The 23,261-nt window shown below is 37.9% G+C and overlaps 1 protein-coding gene across 2 annotated transcripts in view; it reads right to left on the bottom strand.

The window, feature by feature from the left end:
• Positions 1 to 4,516: 4,516 nt before the first annotated feature.
• Positions 4,517 to 23,261, bottom strand: part of clybl (citrate lyase beta like) — a 71,066-nt gene continuing 52,321 nt past the window's right edge. For both annotated transcript variants that reach the window (XM_051119325.1, XM_051119324.1), the window contains exons 3-8: positions 20,156 to 20,344; positions 13,333 to 13,434; positions 12,653 to 12,746; positions 12,022 to 12,189; positions 6,521 to 6,645; positions 4,517 to 5,422 (exon numbers count right to left, since the gene is read on the bottom strand). In XM_051119325.1, the coding sequence (XP_050975282.1) occupies positions 5,327 to 5,422; positions 6,521 to 6,645; positions 12,022 to 12,189; positions 12,653 to 12,746; positions 13,333 to 13,434; positions 20,156 to 20,344 (774 nt within the window). In that variant the 3' untranslated portion in view covers positions 4,517 to 5,326. The remainder of the gene's footprint in view (positions 5,423 to 6,520; positions 6,646 to 12,021; positions 12,190 to 12,652; positions 12,747 to 13,332; positions 13,435 to 20,155; positions 20,345 to 23,261) is intronic.

Below are 23,261 nucleotides of genomic sequence, written 5' to 3'. Positions count from 1 at the left end.
ATTAAAAAAAATGATGTGTTTTATATGGCTTGTTTAATACCAGATACAGGGTGGAAAGAGTAAGACCACTCAGGGAGAACCGGTGTCAAGAGAAGGTGATAAACCAGCCGCTCGCGTTCCCATGACTCAATACTTGACAATTAAGTGAGCTGGAAAAGATGCAAGCATGTGTGGGTGGTTATAGGGTCACTCCATGATATATCCAAAGCGCAGAGGCCTCTAGAGCAACATACTATCAACTTAAAATCAATATTAGGACTTCACTAGCCGCCCCGGAATTTATGAGACAAGGAAGAACTGCTTAACTGAAAGGACATCTTTTCGAAATGAATATTATTTACACTGTTATTGAACTGAACTGCACCAGCACAGTACTGGCTGGAGCTAAATAATGACTCTATTGTCATTTTAGAGCCGTTTTATAGCAGAATTTGAATCGTTTCCATAATAAGTGAGTTTCCATAATTGACTTTGCTATATGTTTTCCTTATCCTTGTAAGTACCGTTTAGCTGATTTGAGCTATAGAAATAAATGTGATTTGACTGACAACTTTTATCAGTTTTTCACTTTTTTCCACTCTGCAAACCTTAGTTTACCTTTAACGTATTGCAGTTATAAATGTGCATCCACTTTATTTCACAATGCACCTGTTACTCATTATAACTTCATGCAAGTGCAGATATGATCGGACAGCGAACTATAAGAGCGGACAGATCATATATTCCTCTCGACTGCTCCGTCTGGATGCATCTGCACCGTTCTAGGGGGTTCAACTGCAAAAGTCCTAACAGCCAAGAAGCAATAAATGTCGCCTTTATGAACAGCCATTCTCTTCCTGCCCCCAATTTTGACAGCATCCGGCGGCACACTTCTTAAAGTTCTGTTCTTCTTTCATCAGAAAGCCAGTGGGTGAGATGGTACAAGCTGCGCCAAGCAGTCAAGTCACACAGCAAGCTCACCAGCACTCAAAAGCGTATCTGTTTTATCGCATTCATGAAAGATATAGCGGAATTGTTTTAATTTCTCTCTAATTCATGAGCAGTTGTGTGATAATGAGCCAGCCGCCATAATATACATAAAACCATGATGCTCTGATTATCCTGGAGGCTACGCGACAATTGCACCATTTTGTCACAACAGAAGGAAAAGTCAATTTGAAGGGGGGCTGCCATGGGCTTATAATTGGGGAATCCACCCATGGGCTGTTCCTAAGATACTAACAGTGAGGTGGAAATTACATCTGCTCATAGTTCTCTATAACCCTGACGATGAAGATGTTATTAAAATAAAATATAAAAAAAATAGTATTGCTTAAAAACGTCAAATTGTCTTTTTTTTTTTTTTTTAATGAAGTCATTTATCCCTATTAAAAACGAGTACACTTCATAGTAAATTGTTATTATTATTATTATACTTCTATAACAAATATGCATTTCATTAAATGAAATTAATAAATCAAGCAACAGACAACAATGCACAAATACACCTTTTTTTGACATTGTATTTCTTTTCTTAAGACGAACTTTCATGAATAAACATACATGGGGTCAAGTCAGCTAAAAACAAAACAAAAAAAAGTTTTGGAGACTTTTTTTTTTGTCGCACTGTAACGAGTCTGATTTACGTGGCCCCTCGACTCGAAGCCATAGCAACCGCAGACAAAGACCGGAGGAGGTTTACTGGGGTTTGTCCTTTGATCTGTCTCCATTTCAAATAAAGAGTCAGCTCAAAGTCTCCGGTTATTCAGAGAAAACTATCCTTCACTCAAGCACACATTCAGTATTCTGGCCAAACATTAAGCTTACAATACTACACATGAACTAAATAATCTTTTTAACAGCTTATGAAAGAAAAAAGAAGCATAATTAATGTTTCAAAAATATGGAGCATTAGGAAATATGGAACATTTTAAATGCATTTATATTACAATAAACAAACTCACGTTGGGTTGTGACATTAAGTGGTGCGCTAGGAATAAAACAAGAGTTCTGACTGTATCTGGTTCAGATATAAAAGAAAAAACTAAAATAATTTAATTATATAACCCCTCTATAAAAAAGCAGAGATGAAGGGGGAAATAAGTCATACACATCACTCAAAAGTGTAGGGCTCGAATCGTTTGATACTTGTAACTTTTGTTTTAAAGGCTTGTTTAAATTGAAATGCAGACATGAGAGCAACACAAAAACGTGGGCATAACAGCATAATTCACGCACGTTATTAAAGTTACTATTATTATTACTACAATCATCCCTAAGGTAATAAAATGGAGTGCTCAGTAAGTTAATATCCCAAATGCAATAACAATTTGTATTTTAATGTTTTGTTAATACTTTCTCAAAAGAGGTAAAGGCATATTATTAAATATTTTTTTCCTCTTAAATGTCTTTAAAGTTAGGCATTTGCGTCGCATGTGCTTCCGCTTTCCACAGTGGTATATATTAAGTTATTCTCTGTTAATGATATTCCAGCAAATTAAAAAGTCACGTTAACCTACGTGCAAAGAAACGGCAGACATTTTACAACATTACTAGAGTTCAATTTTCACTCATTACACCCAATGCCAATAAATTCAATTTCATTTCAATTACACATTATTTCCAAAATGGTTCCTGCCTGCTCTTGTTGTAAACGATTCGTTTTATTGCAGGGGAATTATCTTTGTTGAAATGAGTTTGTCATATATTGTCTAGTAAAAGAATGAAGTCATTATTGGGAGATCCCTTGGCGAGAAATTAGGCGAGCAAAATCCTCCCTGCCACACGGGTCCCATTGAGATTAATGAAAAATATGTAAAACGTTTCCTTTTAATTTTCCTCTGAAAGCACTTTGCATACATGCATTTTCTCTGCTGGGTTGATATCAGATAATTTATGAGAGCAATCTCAGCACATAACCATCAGGACTGTGTTTCAAGCCTAATTGAGTGCTGTCAAGATTAGGTAAGGTCCTATTCGTGTTAATTGTATTGTACTCTCTTTGGGAATACTAGTAAATGTATTTAAATAATTCCGCCTTGTGAGCTGAAAAGATTATGTCAACTTACAGGCATAATAGAAATGTCATGAAAAATGACAAAGAAGTGGGAGGAAGTAGCATATCGCTGATCTATGGTGAACAGAGTACGCAAATCCTTTAAACCCTCAATCTTTGGCTACACAGATCAGTTTCAACATAATTAATAAAATTAACGGTTCCTTTAGTGCATGGATCAGCATTAATTGCACTGCTGGGGGAAAAAAAACCCCACAAAGTCATAAAAATCCACAAAGTGGCAGTCAAAAAGCTTTAGTTTTATATCAATCCACGATCAAATATCTTAATATCTAACCTTACTTATTTTCTACAAAGGCTACAAAGTTCAAAGGTTGAGCTCCTTTGTGCATGGGCTGTGTTAAAGGGACAGTTCACCTAAAAATGAAATTGCATCATTTACTCACCCTCCAAACCAGTATGAATTACTTCTTCTGGAGAAGACAAAAGAAAATACCTTGAAGAATGTTCCAACATTTCCTGTCTATATAATTGAAGTCAATGGGGTCCAAAAAAAAAAACCCTGAAAAAATAAATGCACAAACACACACTTAACTAAATGGGGACATTACAGACTTCTATTGTTTTTAAATACAGATAGTTATACATTTTCTAACCTAAACCTACCCCTAGCCTAACCCTACCCTTAACAGAAAACATTCTGCATTTAATTAAAAAAAAAAAAAAAAAAAATTATACCAGCTTTACAAATGGGGATGTCCCCAATGGGAGGTTTTTCGCAATTTTGTCAGGTTTTGCTCACTTTTGGGTATAAATTTGTCCCCAAAATATAGTTAAGTAGGAAAACACACACACAAATAAATAAATAAATAAAAAAGAATGCAATTTTTTTTTTGCGTGAATTTTGCATAATTTCTGTTTCTATAAATTGTGGTGAACAATTTAGCTAACTAAAATGCGGGACGGCTCTAGATGAATCTCATCTCGTTGGCCCATTGACCTACGGTCTCAGGCTCTGATTGAGAGTCTTGAAGACATGCTTAAAGAGCGCTTACAGCAAAAGGGCTTGTCTGACATGAGTCCAAAAAGACGATTCCAAAGAAAATGAAAAATAAATGAGTGCAAAAGGCAGAGAGCATGGGAGGGGGGGGTGCGGCGGAGAGGTGTGGGCCGGGTGCCAGGCCGTCAGCTTACTGTCGGGCCCTTTGGGCCGCTCACAGCAGCGGCTTCCATCTTTCTGTCTGCATCCCGAGGCTGGCACAGAGCTCGGGCTGAGTCGCTCGCTGCAGACACTATTGATCACGCCATATTCAGTCCCGCTTTATGCAGAGGCCTCTATTACCATAGTGACCAACTGAACCATCAACCATTCCCCCCACCCCCATCCCAGACAAATCCGCCCTAGACATTTCTGCCAAATATGTCATCAGCTCGTGGGAGACCAGCAGCAAGGAGCGGGAACATAGCGTACTGTAGGATGTATTCATGACAAACACAACATAAAAAACAACAACAACGCCCTCAAGGGTGGAAAGGATGGTCATTCATTGGGAATGACATCCTGGAGTTTTATTTCAAAAGAGGCATTCTTGACAAAGTGTGTGTGAGGAGCACTGGTGAAATGGACAACGGCGGCATGTCTTTTGAGGACTTGGCCATGTTCACGGTGACTTCCAAGCTGGATGGAGAGATGGGAACCACTGACCGGGAAACAAAGCCATGGAAAACTGCTGATATTTACATAGAGCGAGCCCTCGCCGAGCCCTTTGTGTACGTGTTTGCGAGAGAGCGTGTGGCACGCCGTGTAGAGCTTACGCCAGGCTGCAGACACATTCAAGCCTTGTCTTGAAGAACAAACTGGCTTGCTGAGCCCCCTGAAACAAAGGCCTACAATTTAGAGCGGGCTCACAGGCTCATTCTCTCAATGTTGGTTTTAGTAAATTCGCAGCCGCTTCTTGGCAAATAGCGCTTTGATGTTCTGGGGCCTGGAGGAGCCTTCGGGCTGAATGGAAGCTCGACGGCAGGGCGGCCCTGTTTGTTTGCCCTTTCGTCGGGCACGCACAACCTTTACCACGGCCAATCGTCTGCCCTGACACCGGAGAGGCAGGGGGCGGGCACGACGCACACACAAATGCAAACTAAAATGGTAATGTGCCGGGAATTTCAGAAGACAAAATAATCAGTCCATTAAACTGAAATCAACACATCAACTAGAACATCATCTCTGTTGCCGGTTAAACAAATGCACAGGTCGTTTTTAGCTCTTGACGTGAAGTGCACGCCTCAGCCAGCATGGTGCAGATTTTGATGTCTGAGGAACTCAGGTTTGGCTCACTTTCCCTGAACAGTTGAAGCCATCGTGACAATGTTCTGAGCTTGCTTCAGAGATGGCATGTCAATCATACTGCCATGAAAGGTGAAAGCCCCCTGAGGAGAAGAGAACAGAACACTGGTTGAATAAAAATAAAGGCAGATATTGTCTAGAAGAACATCTCCTTCTACATAGCTGCAATGACACTACAAAGAAAGATAGGATGGTTATTCAAAAAATTCCCTAGAGAAAACCAAGAAAAGGGCCAAGAAAAAAAGAGAGCCCACATATATAATACATATATAAAAAAAAAATCTTGACAGAGCTGGAAGTCATTTTTGTGCATGGTAAATATTCCAGCCCGATCTCACAGCAATTTGTACACATTTTACGAGGTGGCTAATTTGTACGACCTCACTCGTACAAATTCATACGATTTTAGTGAAAACGTACAGATTTTATGAGTTGCACAATACGTATGAATTTGTATGAATTACCTACACCTAACCCCACCCCTAAACCTACCCATTACTGAAATCATACAAATTTGTATGAGATTAGCCACCTTGTAAAATATGTACGAATTGGTTGTGAGATAGCGTTAAAATATTCCTATTCATTGCACCACTGTACCGAGCTGGATATTTTAATCAGTCTACCCAGCCCTAACCTCTAAAGAAGAAAGAGTTTCAATAATTACATGACATATGCATCAAAGAAAGTAAATATGCATCCTAAATGTAATGTAATGCTGGCAGAGGGTCTAAAAATGGCATGTTGAGAGGCAGTAAAACCTCAGGTGGGTACTTTGCAAACATTTTCTGTAACAAATCTGCAAGGAGATTGAAGAGGGCATAGAAATGTACAGGAAAACGCAAAATAAATCGAGCAACTGTGTCCCGGAATCTCAGTTTGTGAGCAAAGAGCCGAACGGGGAGAGCGTCGCTGACGCACCCCCAGGCCATCCTTAGCGTAAGAATTACTGGCAGATTGTACATTACTAGCACATCTCAGACACGCGCAGCCCTACCGAGCAGAAAACGCAGGACTCAATGATGCACTAAATTAGGAACTATAATATTCAACACCTCATTTGATTTTCTCCGACAAAAGCTACAGTGCAGCATGCGTCATGGAGGACATCTTGATGCTGTATCAGGCTGGAAAATAATACAGATCTCTATGTGGAAGCTGAGGAACTACCGAACACGCACCTTTCCCAACTTCTGATGCTCCTCGAATGCAGCGATCAGCTCTGTGGCCCACTTGATTCTCTCTGGACTGGGGGCAAATTCCTCTTGAACAACCTTGATCTGGTTGGGGTGAATCACTTGTTTTCCTAGAAAGAAGTTGTACAACAAACACTAAATAAATATTCCAAAGAGAACAGCATATGTGACCCTGGACCACAAAACCAGTCATAAGGGTCAGTTTTTTGAAATTGAGATTTATACATCTCTATAGTTTTATTCATCTGAAAGCTGAATAAATAAGCTTTTCACTGATGTATGGTTTGTTGTTTGGCCGAGATGCAACTATTTGAAAATCTGGAATCTGAGGGTGCAAAAAAAAAAAAAAACAAAACAAAACAACAACAACAAAAAAACTCCTTTAAAGTTGTCCAAACGAAGTTCTTAGCAATGCATTTTACTAATCAAAAATTATTTTTTGATATATTTACGGTAGGAAATTCACAAACTATTTTCAAGGAAGATATCCTAATGATTTCTGGCATAAAAGAAAAAAATATCATTTTAACTCACACAATGTATTGTTGGCTATTGCCACAAATATACCCATGCTACTTACCGTGCATTACTTTGTGGTCCAGGGTCACATATTTAAAGGAAATATCACAGTAAAAATAAATAAATATTTTTTTTAAATTATAAAACACCCATACTTAATTAACATTTTTTAATGTCCAACCAATAATAAGAGTTAGTAATATTCAAGTGTTCTCTACAGGTCAGCCACATTAAATAAATATTTATTTATTTAGATGTAAACCTTTTTATTTCTATTTTTAGTACACCATTTACAGTGTAACCCACTCACATACAAATCTACAGGAAGTGATAATTCTGTAAAAACAGAAAAAAAACCCATCATCTAGGATTATTCCTCCACATTTAAAGGGCTTTGCTTCACAGAAGCAAAGGCATTGGTGGGTATTTGCTCCTCTTTCTCCAGTACAGCTCCCTGACCAAGAATGAATTTAAGGGACACAGCAGGGACAGAGGATGCTATGAATTATGGGTGTCATCCCGATTTTCGCCTCGTGCCCCGCTGAACTCTGAAACTTTACTGCACGCTTAGTTACACTCCAATCTGAAGCAGCCTCTGTGAGACTTGACTTGCTGCTTTTATTACAGGCCCGTGTGAGAGCCACACACATGCGGTTACCTCAACACACTTCACACACACACACACACACACACACACACACTAGTACACACAGATATAGATGTCATGGGCAGCAGCAACTGATACCTCTCATAAGCTCAGTTATGTGTGTTAATGACCCAATGCAGGGGTGAAAAAGTATATATGACCGTGAAATGATTTATAATCTGAAGTCAGGAACTCATGCATCTACTACCTACTTTATCTCAAAAAAATGCTTTGAGATAATCTGATCAATTAAAATGATATCTTTCTCATTGTTTTTTAAACTTGAAGTTATTGTATTATTTAATTCGTATGAATATTTATATTGATAAACACAATAATAAATGATACGATAATAATAACCTAAAACAATGTGGATGGTATTTTCAAAAACACATTTTCTTTTCCTCCATGCTTCGCAGCATCGGCTAAGAAGCTAAAACGGATTAAAGTCATGACGGCAGAAACCTTATTCTCAAAAATAACATCTGTCCAGTACTGCACCATAATAATCGAGACATGTTCCCAGATCAAACCTCTGGGTGATGAGGCTTAATTTCAGAAATATCTGTTATGTTTTGTTTCAGCTCGTCTCTTAAAACAAATACGGAAAGGTAGCTAGCTGAGAGGCGTAGAATTTAATACATGAGAAAACCATTAGCTCCATCTGTGGCTCTTACCCCAGTTAACCCCTCTGAAACAGTCTCTGCCATGTGTTATCCATTGAGTTCCCACATAATTTAGCACACAATGTTACATATTGCGGCGTAATGTCAGTCATATGTTAACACAGTCTTGCAACAGCACAGGTGTCACTTTCTGCATCTTTTACACATTGCCAAAAGCCAAATGCTGCAAGATACGACACAATCTGATGCTGCAGCTGGGAAGCGAATGAGGCGTCAGGTTAACCAATGACAGCTAAGCATGCGCTTCAATGTAAATAAAGCAAACCAGCTTGGTGACTGCATTCTCTTATTGAGCCAACAGCGCTGCAGACGGAAAAATCACCAGTGTGCGTGTGTACTGTCCCTCTGCTGCTCTGGAGGAGACGGCCTGTTGGATCAACACCCTAAAGCTGAGGCTCAAGGTCCATGTTTGTGACGCCCATCCCAGAAAAGACTGGCAGGGGGTCGTTCCCTCACATCAACAAAATATGCCCCTTCCCCAGACTGCCACCTGTTCAGGAGCTGTCTGTTCTGAGCCAGCTAGTGACAGAGTGAACAAAGTGGGCGTGGTGAGCCCAAACGCAGCCCTGCTATTGGGCGGCCGCTGTGCATCATTAATGCTCCCTGATGTCGTTCGGCCAATCACGAGGTGCCATCTGGTTTGGGTACGTCTGGTTGGCTCACTACCATTTAGCAGAGTGCCACTGTCAGATGATTCTTAAAATCTCACATAGACGGACAAAATCTATCAAAAAGGCAGAAAAAGCAACTAAAAAGGATACAAGGAATAAAGGAAAATGTTATTTTGATGTCTAAATTAACACACTGAAAAAAAACTAACCTTTTTATACATTTTCATTTTAGGAGACAAAACAAAAATGTATCTTATTCATTACACAACATGTAGTTGTGACTAAAAGTCCTCCTTTAGAAATAAAGAGGAGCCAAGGATAATTCACAGCTGATAAATTCAGGGAAATACATACAAGAGGAGAGGATACAATTTTTGGTTAATTTGTAACTTTATCTGTTTTGTACCTGATTTTATTAATTGCTTGTCTGCTGATAAAGATGTGCCTGTTGTAGTATTCTGCGCAATTATTATTTTAATACGACTATAATAGAAATATAAATCACTTTAAGGAAAATATTTAAAAAGTGTTTTATGGCAAAATTATTTTTGTATATTAAAATCAGAAAAATTTCCCTAAACACAAAGATACAATTTTCTGATTCTGACAAAGCGATAAAAATAATTTTGTAACAAAATACAAAAAGTGATTTCAACGAACCATTTTAGTTATAAAAAGCATTCTGAGACCCCAATTGCTCTATTTGCATTAACAAAGTGACAGATTTGCTCATGCAAGTCTAGTGCAAAAAAAAAAAAAGAAACAAAAAAGGCTGAACTACATTTATCTGCATGCAATTTCAATAGCCTACAGACATACACACACTCACCCGCATCCACACACACTTCACACCGAGGGTGTAAACTGTAAACAGTGTTTCTGTAGGCCTCCCGACACAGGGACCTCAGACTAGCAGTGGCAAACAGAACGGTGGTGAGCTCAGCGCATGCTGCACGAGGAGCCGCTCCAATTCAGACTCGCACGAGAGGCAGAAGAGAGTCATCAAACCCGACCCCACCTGCCTAATGACAGGCTGCTGAACAGAGCGCCCGGCTGATGGGCTGCAACATGGCACGATCAACCCGCAGGCTGGCTGCTGGGGAAATAAAAACAAACAACCTTGCAGTGGCACCCCCATCGATATCCTGGGATGGCACAAACTGTAAAATAATTATAAAAAGTAAATCATAGAGTTGGCTTAAATAAGTTTATAAAATTTTAGCATGCCATTCACAGCTTCTGCTAAAATACAAAAACTTACTTAAGTGAAATTGTGTTGATTTACTGCGGTGCAGTGGTTATTAAAATCTTTGATGGGGAAAAAAAAATTAAACATCTTTTACATAGTTTACATGATTTTACAGTAGTAATAATTTTATGGTAATTTAGAGAGACTATGGTTATCAAGGTAATTTCCTTTATAACGGTTGTTAATGCCCTTCAATCAATCAAATAAACACTCCTAAAATAGTTTCTGTATGAAAAGCCTTTTTTTTTTTTCCTGAGTTGCAATTCTATCATCATTAAATGATAATAAAATTGTGTTTAAAATTAAATCCAGTCATTAAGCATGCTAGATGGAATTTTGATGTTAAAAAAATGACGAAGAAACAAGACAGAAGAAAAGCGAGTGATCTTTAGCATTGGAGTACTGTGTTCTGGAGGAATGGCAGTGCTAGTGTATACAGAGATGTGCAGGGAGAACAGTGTGTATTCTGCAAACAGCAATTACATATTCATTAGCGGAGGCTCAGAGGAGGGCTGTGTCTGGCCTCCCGTGGCCAGTTACCCGCTCACCAGGACTCCACACACACACACACAAACACACACACACACACATACAAACACACGTTGCCTGGCTACAAACCCACACAGCGCTGAGCTGCGAACATGCGTCTATCTCCCACAAACACACTTGTAAGTAAGGAATACACACAGACAAATAAAAGAACGTGTACGCATGCGTACACTGATAAACACATGCCGGTAACATTTTTTGAAGTTTCATATATGTAGTATGTTAATAAAAGCTCAGGTAATAAATACAATCATCAATGCAATATGGACAGCAATGAAAACACAAATATAAAAAAAAAAAGATGCCACAAAGTTTTGCCTTAAGTAGCATGGGTATATTTGTAGCAATAGCCAAAAATACATTGCGTGGGTCAAAATTATTTTTCTTTTATGCCATAAATCATTAGGATAGTAAGTAAACATCGTGTTGTGACATTTAGTAAATTTTCTACTGTAAATGTATCAAACTTTGATTTTTGATTAATAATATGCATTGCTAAGAACTTCATTTGGACAACTTTAAAGGCAATTTCTCCCTATAAGTTTTTGCACCCTCAGATTCCAGATTTTCAAATAGCTGTATCTCGGCCAAATATTGTCATATACATCAATGGAAAGCTTATTTATTCAGCTTTCAGTTGATGTATAAATCACAATTTTAAAAAAATTACCTTTATGATTGGTTTTGTGGCCCAGGGTCACATTTAACATCAAAATTCTTAAATTCTTCAAATTTCATCCATCTATCTATCTATCTATCTATCTATCTATCTATCTATCTATCTATCTATCTATCCACACACACACACACACACACACACACACACACATATATATATATATATATATATAATATATATATATATAAACATATATATACATACATACATACATAATGTATGAAATGTAATTAATATTTTACACAGATTTTTGTGATTTTTTTGTATATTTTAAAGAACTTTAAAATTTAACCCAGAATATTTATCAAAGACTGGAATATTATCATGCTAATCTTTTCAGCCAATCACTGGTTCTCTTACATGTTTTGCTTGTGCAACAATTTTCAAGTCAGTATACACTATTTGCAATTATTCATATGTGCATGTATTTTCATTAAGATCCTAAATAGAGAGTTCAAAATAGAATTTTGTTTAAGAAAGATCAGGCCAGGATGTCATACAGCAAATAAACAGAAAAAAAAGTAATGTGACTTAGCAGTCAACGTACCAGTAAAGCCCATAAGCGCGCCCTCTCTGGCCTGCTGCCTTAGTCCTTCCACATCTTGATAGTCGATGTAAACAAGGTCGATTGCCTGGAGACCGAAAGCCTTGGTGGTGACCACCACTTTCTGCCGAGCATACAGGAGTTCTTTAGCATCTTTAGTGCGTGTGGCTCCTGCAGGATCAAAAACATAATTATTAATGATATATGTGACCCTGGCCCACAAAACCAGTCTTAAGTAGCATGGGTGCATTTGTAATAGCCAAAAATACATTGTATGGGTCAAAATAATAGATTTTTCTTTTATGCCAAAAATCATTTGGATATTAAGTAAAGATCATGTTTCATGAAGATATTTCGTAAAATTTTTACCGTAAATATATCAAAACTTAAAACTAATAGTTGTATCTCGGCTAAATATTGTGCTGTATTGAATATTGTCAGATGATGTATAAATCTCAGTTTAAAAAAATGTACCTTTATGACTGTTTTTGTGGTCCAGGGTCACATAATATCATAAAAATGCATCTTTTTCATCAGTTAATGAAAATAATTTATTTATGGTACTGTCATTCAACAAATAAATGAATGAAGAAGAAAAAAAGGCATTAAATAGTGAAATAAGAAGATAGCAGACCTATGCTGGCACAGAAGTCATCTGACCCGAAGACAACTCCGTCATGATGAAGACCTGCCTTTGGCCCAAGATCTCGAAGTGCTTCACACACTGCCTTCAAGAGAAAGAGAAAATTAAGAGCTGTGCATGTGTGTGTGCGCATGTGTGCTTTGGCACTCAATCAAGTCACCCAGTCAGACGACTCTAATTTTCCCTAAAACTCCCTTAATCGCTGTCCATGCCTCTGTTCTTTATATTGTGTTTAGAAATGGAACTGTATCAGATATTAAAAAAAGACACACACACACACACAATTAATGGCCCATCTCTGTCCCCGTGGATGGGGAAATCTAGAAATCTGTGAAGACCGTCCAAGGCTGTAACTAACCCCAGAAGCAGGACTAGCGAGAGACAGTCTGGAATGTGATATGACCGTGTCAGGCACGGAGCAGATGGAATTTCTTGAATGCTTTTGTTGAGTTCCAAATTAATTTCACTTCTTGCTGTGACTCTGCAATATTTCCCTGTCTTGGCTCTGGGATTCCGTCTAGCCAGCACAACAGAGGGTTTGGGGGAGGGGGGAGAAAAATAATCAAAAGGAAAAAAGGAGCTGCATATTTATAAGAGGACAAAAATGTCCATTTTTTCCAAGATAGGGGCAATTTAGGTTTTCTAAGTCAAATTATGAAGTCATTATTTACCTTAAAATTTAGCAGACCCACAGCAGTTTCCACAAAGGTGACCAAGCGGATGGGTTCTTTGAGCTCTCTGCCTTTTAAGTATCGCTGAAACCTGTCAACAAACTGAAACGGACACACACACAGTCAAAAACACCACCTTAAATCACATTTAAAGAGACAACATTACTCAAACCATGCCTAATTAAATTGAAAAACTTCTGACTCAGGGTTTTGGAGAGAGAAGAAGAAGAAATAAATATTGCTTCAAAAACTTGACAGGATTCACACAGTCTTTGGACAACTCCTGTTTCACAGGGGCCCTCGAGATATACTACAGGTTCCTGTCTGAATTTACAAAGAAAGGAGCGCTGAATATGAAAAGAGAAGGGATGAGATTTGAGCTGTCTGGGAGCGCATTTCATTTCAGTTTTATGCAGAGCCTCGGCTTCCCCCGGCGGACAGACTCGTGAGACTTGCGACGTGTGATACGACACTTCTCCGCGCTATTCATTTTCCCGCTAATATTTGAGCTTACCTAAGAAGGCTTTAAAATGAAGTTTGGTGCTTTGAAGACCAAAGCATTCCGATTTTTTCCAACAGACCAGTTCACAGCTAGCCGTGGACTGCCAGTGGGGTTGCCCAAATTCCAAAATCTATCATCTGGAAACACACAAAAGCTCCCTCTGTCAGATATTTTCTTTTAAAGCCTGTACAAAAAAATAAAAGGAGGGGGAAGGGAAGGGAAGGGAAGGGAAGGGAAGAGGAAAAAAAAAAAAAAAAAAAAAAACTCAAAGCAGAAAAGTGTAATTCCCTGTCCCCCCATTCCGTCTCTCTTTCACACATCGGGGACAGCAGATTAAAATAACCTCAGGTACGTCAAGGCTAGTTTTCCAAATAAAGGCTAAAATATCCCACACACACTTGTTTTATTAGCTCAAAGAATATGCCTTCATTGAGGGATTTTTTTCTAATGGGGGAATTTTAATCATCTCCCCATTCAATCTCAGTAGGATAAATCATATCTGAGAGATTTGCATAAATATAAACCATCAAAGACTTTTCATCTTCAAAGGGGTTTTCAAGACCCAATAAGCTTTGTACTGTAATCATCTGAGGTCACAACCCTGCAGGAGTAATGCTGCTATGGCAACATAAAAACGCCAACGGCTTAGCATAATATTCCCCTCGAACGGAGAAAAGGGAGGGAGAGGGAAGGGCTTGTTTGGCGGCCCTTCCATTTCCTCACCGTCTCTTTTATCAGACGCCACACTGCCCTCTCCGACGGCCCCGGATTTCAGCGCAAAATAATAGCCACTCGGCAGCAAAATTAAGCGTTTATGTAGCCCTCAATCAAATCAAAAGCCCTGCCCCGTCACGCGCCTTTAATGGAGAGGCGCCATTAGGACGTTGACGAGTGACAACAAATTACAGGTGTGCTTCAAGTTTCGGTACCGATCGGCCTTTTCAATATTTACACACTCTCGGAGGGGAACTCGACGTTGAACCGCACTCGCGCAAGCGCTAATACGGCTCTCAGGTGACAAGCTTTTCCGGTCCCTACAGGGCGTTCGCAAAAACCCAACACAAGAGCCCCATCCGCCATGATCCGGATGGGAACGAGGCAGGGATTTTGGGGCGAGGGAGCCGCTAGAGCGAAAAAGGCGGCAAGTGGATAAGTTTCAATTAATTCTCTTCAAAAGAGGGCCAGATTAAATGTTTCCGGCCTGCTGAAGTGCTCATTTCACCGTGTGCTGGTGAAGAGGGGGGGGAGAATTAGGAGCGGACGGGGAGGGACGGGACTCGAGCTGGTTCCTTTCAGGACTCAGTAGTGTGGCGGCCAAAGAATGCGCACAGCTCCGAATCTGTGGGAGAATTGTCTGCGGACAAAAGGAGGAGGGGGGGAAGAGTTACGCCTGTTATAGTCCAATAAGCCTTGTCAGTCAAACAAGCACACAGAGAGAGGATAGAAAGGGAGAGTAGAAGATTTTCACACAAAAGGAAACAAGTAAGTCCATCTTTTAGCAACAAATCAGTCTGGAGGTTCCTCCGCTCATCTACGTGAAAAAGGGGAAGAAAATAAACAACAGAGGGATTTAGGGGCGGCCGCCGGGACCAGAAGAAGAGAAGGAGGAGAGAGAGATAATCAGGCTTGTAGTGGTACGACTTTGTGTTGTGTGTTGGATTAGACACTCGCTGACTGCTCATTACACACACAAACACACAAGGGAAAAAGAGATATTTAATCCTACACAATAGCATTTGATAGCTGGTGATTATTTTACAGTATTTAAAAAACAGCTGATTTTAAAGTGCTCAAATTTTATAATAAAAAGCTCCATTATGTCTTTCATTCCACAGTAAAACATAACACCATCACTGGATTAGCTAGTAAATGTAATAAATACTAACTTAGGCATCAAAACGCTGCTGTTTTAAATAGTTTATTTAGTACGTTGCTATTTAACTTAACTTGCAAATGACTTGATGTTCAGTCTCTGCACTTATTGTTATTGCGTAGGCCAAAAATATAAGTCAAAATAAACAAATTGGTAAAAGGTGATTGTGTATCAGCAAATGAAATCAGTTTTAATGAAACGAGTTTGTCTTCCATTGGTTGGCCAAACAGATGGTACCGCCCACAAGTCATGCCATTGGTTGAGTCAATGTTGCCAGGTCAGGCTGCAAAGAAACAGACCAGTAGTGGCACAGAACTAGTCATTTTGAGAAGAAACAACCTGCAAATTACTTAATTATATTGTTTCTGCCTACAGAACAGACTTTTACTTTTTGGGGATAGCTGTCAATAATATCAATACACCAAAAATACATCGTAGCAACAAAAACGCCAGCAACTAAGGTATTTTTAGAGAAACTGTGACCATGGTGAGTTCAGGTAAGGATTCTGAATAGGCAAGTATGACAATGCATCCAAACCGTCCAATGATCAGAGACAGCAAGAAGGAGATAAAGAGAGAAACACTCTCTCCTTTCATGTTTGTCTCACGCCACTTTCAAAGCAGTGGGCCCATGTCAGGTCAGTACTACATGACTTCCTCTTCGCTCACAATCTCCCGTATCCTGCTGCGGCTATGAGCTCGACCGTGTGCAAAGCATGTGGAGAGCATGTTCGAACCCCCACCACATATGTGTGCACTTTTTAATGCATTCACACACACTGTATTACCCAATGTGACATATGCGTAGAGGTTGTATTGATTTTTGAGTGCCTAAGTGGGAAGTGAATGGCTGATGGTGTAGATAATTTTACTCTGAAAATGGGTTTATTTTTACATGTGGGTGAGAGGGGATTCCTAAAGCCAGCAGTATGCAACAATAATTTCTCAGTTTTGTATAAGCAGTCATAAGGATCAATATTTCTTTTTTTTTAGGATAGGACAATATTTGGCTGAGATACAACTATTTGAAAATCTGGAATCTGAGGGTGAAAAAAAAATCATAATATTGAGAAAATCACATTTGAAGTTGTCCAAATGAAATTCTTAGTAATGCACATTACTAAAAATTAAGTTTTGATATATTTACGGTAGGAAATTTACAAAATACTTTCATGGAACATGATCTTTACTTAAGATCCTAATGATTTTTGGCATAAAATAAAATAATTTTGACCTATACAATGTACTTTGGGCTATTGCTACAAATATACATGTGCTACTTAAGACTAGTTTTGTGGTCCAGGGTAACAAATATAATTTTTTGTCCATTTTTTATATAAACTATGTTGTTTATGGACTACGCTCAAGAACCGAGGAAGCAAATTCAGAGGAAAGCAATAGACAAAATGGCAGCGAACCAGAATTAGTGACAAAAATATGAACACCTGTCAGCAATTAAAAAGGGAAGAAACGTCAAGCGGCCCGGGAAATATATGAGCACTAATTAAAACCACTAGTTAAAAACTTCCTGCTTCTAGTCTAAACTAACTGTGAGCAACAGACTAGGGGCCCCCTCCATCTCTCAGCTTCCCTCCCTCCCTTCATCTACCTAGTTAAGACATTGTGGCTTCTTTCAGGTCTTTTCAGTGTTCATGCAGAGTAGCTGAATACTGCAGATTTGGGCTGGGTTGGCTGGTTGGGGGAAATGAGCTGGAGGGATTTGGGGGCTGGTGTATTGGCTATGCTGGGGGCCACCAGGGGCCTCCTGGGGCCGCCTGGCAGAGGAAGCCCCGCTTTGATGGACGAACAGACGTCTAGAAGAATCCTCAACACCTCTTGCACACACACACACACATGGAGGTGATCAGGGGAAAAGAGTGTTTTGTGGCTTTAAGTCTATGTCTGCTAGCTTTGAGGCCATCTGTAATGCCACTCACTGACTGACCAACCATCTGACAATGAGTGGTTAAAGTGTCCACCTACTTTGATTTTAAATCCTAAACCTAAGTATAGGTTTATTGAAGAGGCCCTGTGTTTCCAGGGGAAAGACGTACTTTGTGACATCTGTCTTGTGAAGCTAGCTTAAAAATGTCATGGCGCTCTTGAGCTGATGCCAAGATATACAGCCTCATCTCTCCCCGGGCCTGACTACAGGGATCAAGTCCTCTGTACAGACTAATAGAAAAGATTGTTATTATTGCTTTGAAAAGACCTGTGGTTTCGCCTTACCCTATGAGTTCAGAGGGTGTTGTGTTCTTTGCAAATGACGGAAAATGCAAGAGCACATCAGACGTATTTTTAGTTTCTCATTTTTCACATTAAGCAGGGCATAGACTACAATTTGTGGGATGAAATTATCATGTATGTCACATTACCTATAATCTAACCATAATCATGGAAACACATGCACAATCCAATATTTGCTAAAATGTGCTGATTAAATTTTGGAGGGAAAAACACTACTGTTCAAAAGTTTGTAATAAGTCTTTTATGCTCATCAAGGCTGCATTTGTTTGATCAGAAATACAGTAAAAATAGTACCATTATAAAAGTTTATTATAATTTAAAATCAACTGTTTTCAGTCACACTTTATTTTATGGTCCAATTTTTGCTATTAACAAACTATTAACTACAACTTCTGCCAATACACTCCTAAATTGTTGCATATAAATAGTTAGTAAGGTAGTTGTTAAGTTTAGTTATTGGGTAGGATTAGGAATGTAGACTCATAATACAGCAACATACTTGCAAAAGTATTCATACCCCTTACTTTTTTTCACGTTTTGTTACATTTCTGCCTTAGGTTAAACTGCTTTAAATTACTTTTTCCCCCACATTAACCTACACTCCATATACCATAATGACAAAGCAAAAACAGAACTGTCACACTTCGTAAACTTAGTAAAAATAAAAATAAAAATTAAATAAGTACATTGGGTTTTCATTAACTTTAATCTCAATATTTTGGTGCACTGCGCTTTTCTTCTACTCTGAGGAGTCCTTCAGTTCCTGCCGCTGAAAAACAGCCCCACGGCATGAGGCTGCTACCACCACACTTTACTTTTGGGATGGTACTCTGCAGGTGATGAGCAGTGTCTGGTTTCCTTCAAACATGATGCTTGGAATTGAGGTTCATCAGACCAGAGAATCTTGTTTCTCACAGTCTGAGAGTCCTTTAGGTCCTTTTTTGCAAATTCCAAGTGTATATTCATGTGTCTTTGGATTGAGGTTGGCCACACCACCATGAAAAGACCTAAGTGGTGGAATGTTGCAGAGATGTTTGTCCTTCTGTAGGTTTCTTCAGTCTCCACATATGATCATGGAGTTCAACTAGAGTGACCATCAGGTTCTTGGTCACCACTATAACTAAAGCCCCTCTCCATCAGTTACTCAGTGTGGCTTGTTTTTTGCTCTGATATTCCTTTTTTACCTGTTAGACCTTTTATTAAGACACGTGGGCCTTTTCATATCATACCCATTCAATTGAATTTGACACAGGTTAACTCCCTTCAAAGTGTAGTGACATCTCCAAGCAATATGAGTTCTAAAACGGTCCCAGATAAGGGTATGAATACTCATGCAATGGAATCATTTACATTTGTTTTTTATTTTTATAAATTTGCAAAGACGTTAAAAACCTGTTTTTTGCTTTGCCATTATGGTGTATGGAGTGAAGATTGATGTGGAAAAAAAATTAAAGCAGTTTAAAAAAAAGGCTGCAACATAACAAAATGTAAAAAAAATAAAGGGGTATGAATACTTTCGCAAGGTGTATGTGCTTTATAAGCACTAATAAACAGCCAATATGTTAATAATAGGCATGCAATAAGCAACTAGTTAATAGTTAGAATTGGTCCCTATACTAACCTGTTTACTAACCCTGTTTTCTTTTTATTTCTGTGATGACAATTCTCAATTTTCTAATAGGTTGAAATCATTCTAATAGGCTAATTTGCTGCTCAAAAACCATTTCTAATTATTCCAAATGATGGAAACCATAAAACATTTTAGTTAAACAAACAAACAAACAAACATTATTTATCTGATTTTTTTTTTAAATAACATTATAAATGTATTTATTGTCACTTTTGAATAAATTAATGCATCCTTGCTAAATAAAATGATAATTTTTTTTTCAACTAAAAAACCCTACTGACTCCATAGTTGTGTACAGTATCTTGAAAATTTATACTTTTCAGAAAATATCAACTAAAATGTTGCTCTGTCATGGCTGTCATGGTTAAGTAAGGCTTAAAACATGGGTTTAATTGACTGCTTTTTTAAAAATATTTTATAGTCACTGCTACTAACGGTGTAGTTACTATGTATAGAAAAGTTAATTTTTCAAAATGTCTTCTTTTCTAATCCATAAATGAAATTGTAAAACATGACAGAATGCTCATTTTTAGGTGAACTGCTAATTTAAAATGCTAAAAGACTCACTCACCCACTGCACTTCTCCTGTGTCCTCCACCTTTGGCAGCATGAGAGCTGTGGGAAGCACGTCTGCCTGCAGAATAACCTCCATGTCAGCTTCAGCCAGGCCGCTGGACACCGAATTTACCCGCACACACTTCTCCGTACGTCCCAGATCCAGCTCGGCCAGCATCTTTGGAATGGTTTTCCGAGCTGCATCCTGTCGAAAAAGAAAAGAAAAAAAGAAATTTCATGTGCCATTGTGTCAAAAACACTTTCTTCACCACAACTGTTATTAAAGAATGGAAATGTCCCAATGCATGCTGGACCACAAATTGAAAGAGTGACCCAACTGTTTATGCAGTATTCAGTGATGTAATAAACACATAACGTGCTTGCAAAAGAACACTGAATAGATATGTTACACAATTCAGACTCTCTACTTGACCAAGAACACAGGCTTGTGGGTATCAAACGTGGAAAAGGTGAGTGAAAGTACATTAGACAGGGTTTATTGTTTGCTACTGCACGATGATTTGTGTTTACCTGATAAACAGAAAGCTACAAGCTATAAAAATGCAACATGGGACAAATCTCTTTGAACTGGGCATTGGGTGCAGTTGTAAAAAGATAAAGACGCATCAGTTAAGACGAGCGGACGTTATGTGAATTTACAGGGGAAGTGGTGGTTGGCGCCTGGGATTACAGTGCGGAGAAAGATCCAGCGAAAGGGATCAGCGGATTCACCAAAGGCCATAAAGTGAAAAGCCTTGCACACAAGTCTTCCACACAAACACCACAGACACATGACCAAAGGAAGTGGAGGGAGGAAGAATCAAAGTTAAAGCCAAGTTCCAGGGCCTAACTGTGACAACAGCAGCACACGCCAGGAGATTCAAACCAGATGCAGCTCAACGCAGAGGTTTCCATTGGTTTGAGAACTCCATCCGAAGGGAAATGTGGTCTCAGTTAAGCAGGAGGAGGAAACAGTAGCTCAGGAGTTGTCAGGTTAGATCAGAGGAGGGATGAGAAAGGCCAAGAAAAAGAGAGAAGGGGGGGACCAAGGCGCAGGGGTTAATTCAACTTGAATGAGAAACTACTTGGCCTAGGTCATCTTCACGCCGTTTACCGACACCTCTACCCAAAATCTGTTGAACCTTAGCCCTGACCATAATGGCCATACCACGGCCAAATACATGGCATTTACATCTATTTCAGAGATAATTAATAAAAGGTAAGAAGTACCATCAATCAGTCAATCAATCAAATAAATAAATGAATTTAATATAGTAATAACAACAGTTATTATTATTATTATTATTATTATTATTATTATTATTATTATTATTATTATTATGTTCATAATTTTTTAAATGTCATTAATATATTTTTAAAATAATAAGAAAAAGAAGAAGAAAATGAAGAAGAAAAGAAGAACACAAATAAATAAATAAAATTAGTATATTATTATTATTATTATTATTATTATATAGACTTAAATGTTTTAATGGTCATTATGCCCTGGCCTAAGGTTCATACATTTTTAGTTTAATAATATATTTTAATAATAATAATAATAATAATAATAATAAATAATAATAGTAATAATAACAATAATAAGAAGGAGAAGGAGAAGAAGAAGAAGAACAAAAACAACAACAACAAACAAATAAAATTAGTATATTATTATTATTATTATTATTATTATATCATCTAGACTTAACTGTTTTAAATGGTCATTATGGCCTGGCCTAAGGTTTATCATGTTTTATTTTCATAATAAAAAAAAAAAAATAAAATCACAATAACAACTACAACTACAACAACAACAACAACAACAACAACAACAACAATAATAATAATAATAATAAGAAGAAGAAGAAGAAGAAGAAGAAGAACAAGAAGGAGGAGGAGGAGGAGGAGGAGGAGAATAAGACGACGACGAACTAAAATAAATAAATAACATTTTTGTTATTATTATTATTATTATTATTAGTAATATTATTTAAACTTAAATATATTAGATGGTCATTGTGATCTGGCCTAAGGTTCATCATCATTTTTTAAAAATGGTATTAATATATTTTTATTATTATTTTTATAAAAATAATAAGAAGAACTAAAACAAACAACCAACCAAACAAAATTAGTTAAGTAATAATGCTAATAATAATAACATTATTATTATTATTATTATTACTATTACTATTATTATCTAGACTTAAAAGTAAGAACTAAAATAATTAAATGAATAAATAAAATTAGTTTAGAAATAATAATAATAATAATAATGACCAATAATTATCAGTATTGGTCATTAAAAGGCAAAGACGGTAAATCTTGAGTCTAAATCTGTAACCCTCTTTAAAGTTGAGTCTGGACTATAAAAACTTCCTTTTGAACTGGTAATCACAACCGGTCTGGATTCAGATTCCTTGAACCTAGGGCTAAAATAACAACGTTGTCAACCATTTTTATAACAAAACTGAATGTGTACAAAAGCCTAAAGCTGTGAAGTCTTCTATATGACATGCAGATATACTAGCAAAACGGAATAAAATCAACACACAGTCTAGACACTCACATCTAAACCAACACTGTGGTCCTCAAATTACAGTTTATAGTAAGGAGTTGTTGAATTGTAAACAGAACACAAAGAGATCCTCAATAGGAAGTCATGTCTACACTTAAAGCCTGTAATATATTTGGAGATCACGGCGGTAATATTAGGAGGGCCGATGGATTTATGACGCCATAACTCAGCATTCGTAAAGCTGTTCCATGGTGGATCCAGTTTGAGTCTTCCAGTATAATCCAACACTGATCCAGTGACTTAGACACTGGTGAACCAATGTGCTTTGCATAGCTGATATCACGTTCACTCTTGAACAAAAACACAAGGCTCTGAGTTACAAATCAACATCAAAAAGCTCCTATATCAAGTCAAAAGACAACAGCGTCGCTTGAAACGGACCAATCAGATTGAAATAACCATTGAATTGTGTAATGCTATATCAAACCTTTCATGCCACACGATTCTCTGCTTTTTATCACTACATTTTGCTTTGAACTGATATTCCCGACAGCAAAACATTTGAATTTCTATCAGTGGGAAGGGCTCGCTAACTCATCTCCCC

This window comes from Labeo rohita, chromosome 9, assembly GCF_022985175.1.
Source record: "Labeo rohita strain BAU-BD-2019 chromosome 9, IGBB_LRoh.1.0, whole genome shotgun sequence".
In the NCBI taxonomy this organism is placed as follows: domain Eukaryota; kingdom Metazoa; phylum Chordata; class Actinopteri; order Cypriniformes; family Cyprinidae; genus Labeo; species Labeo rohita.
Note: the sequence above shows the minus strand (reverse complement) of the source record. Positions and strands in the feature narration are given on the sequence as shown.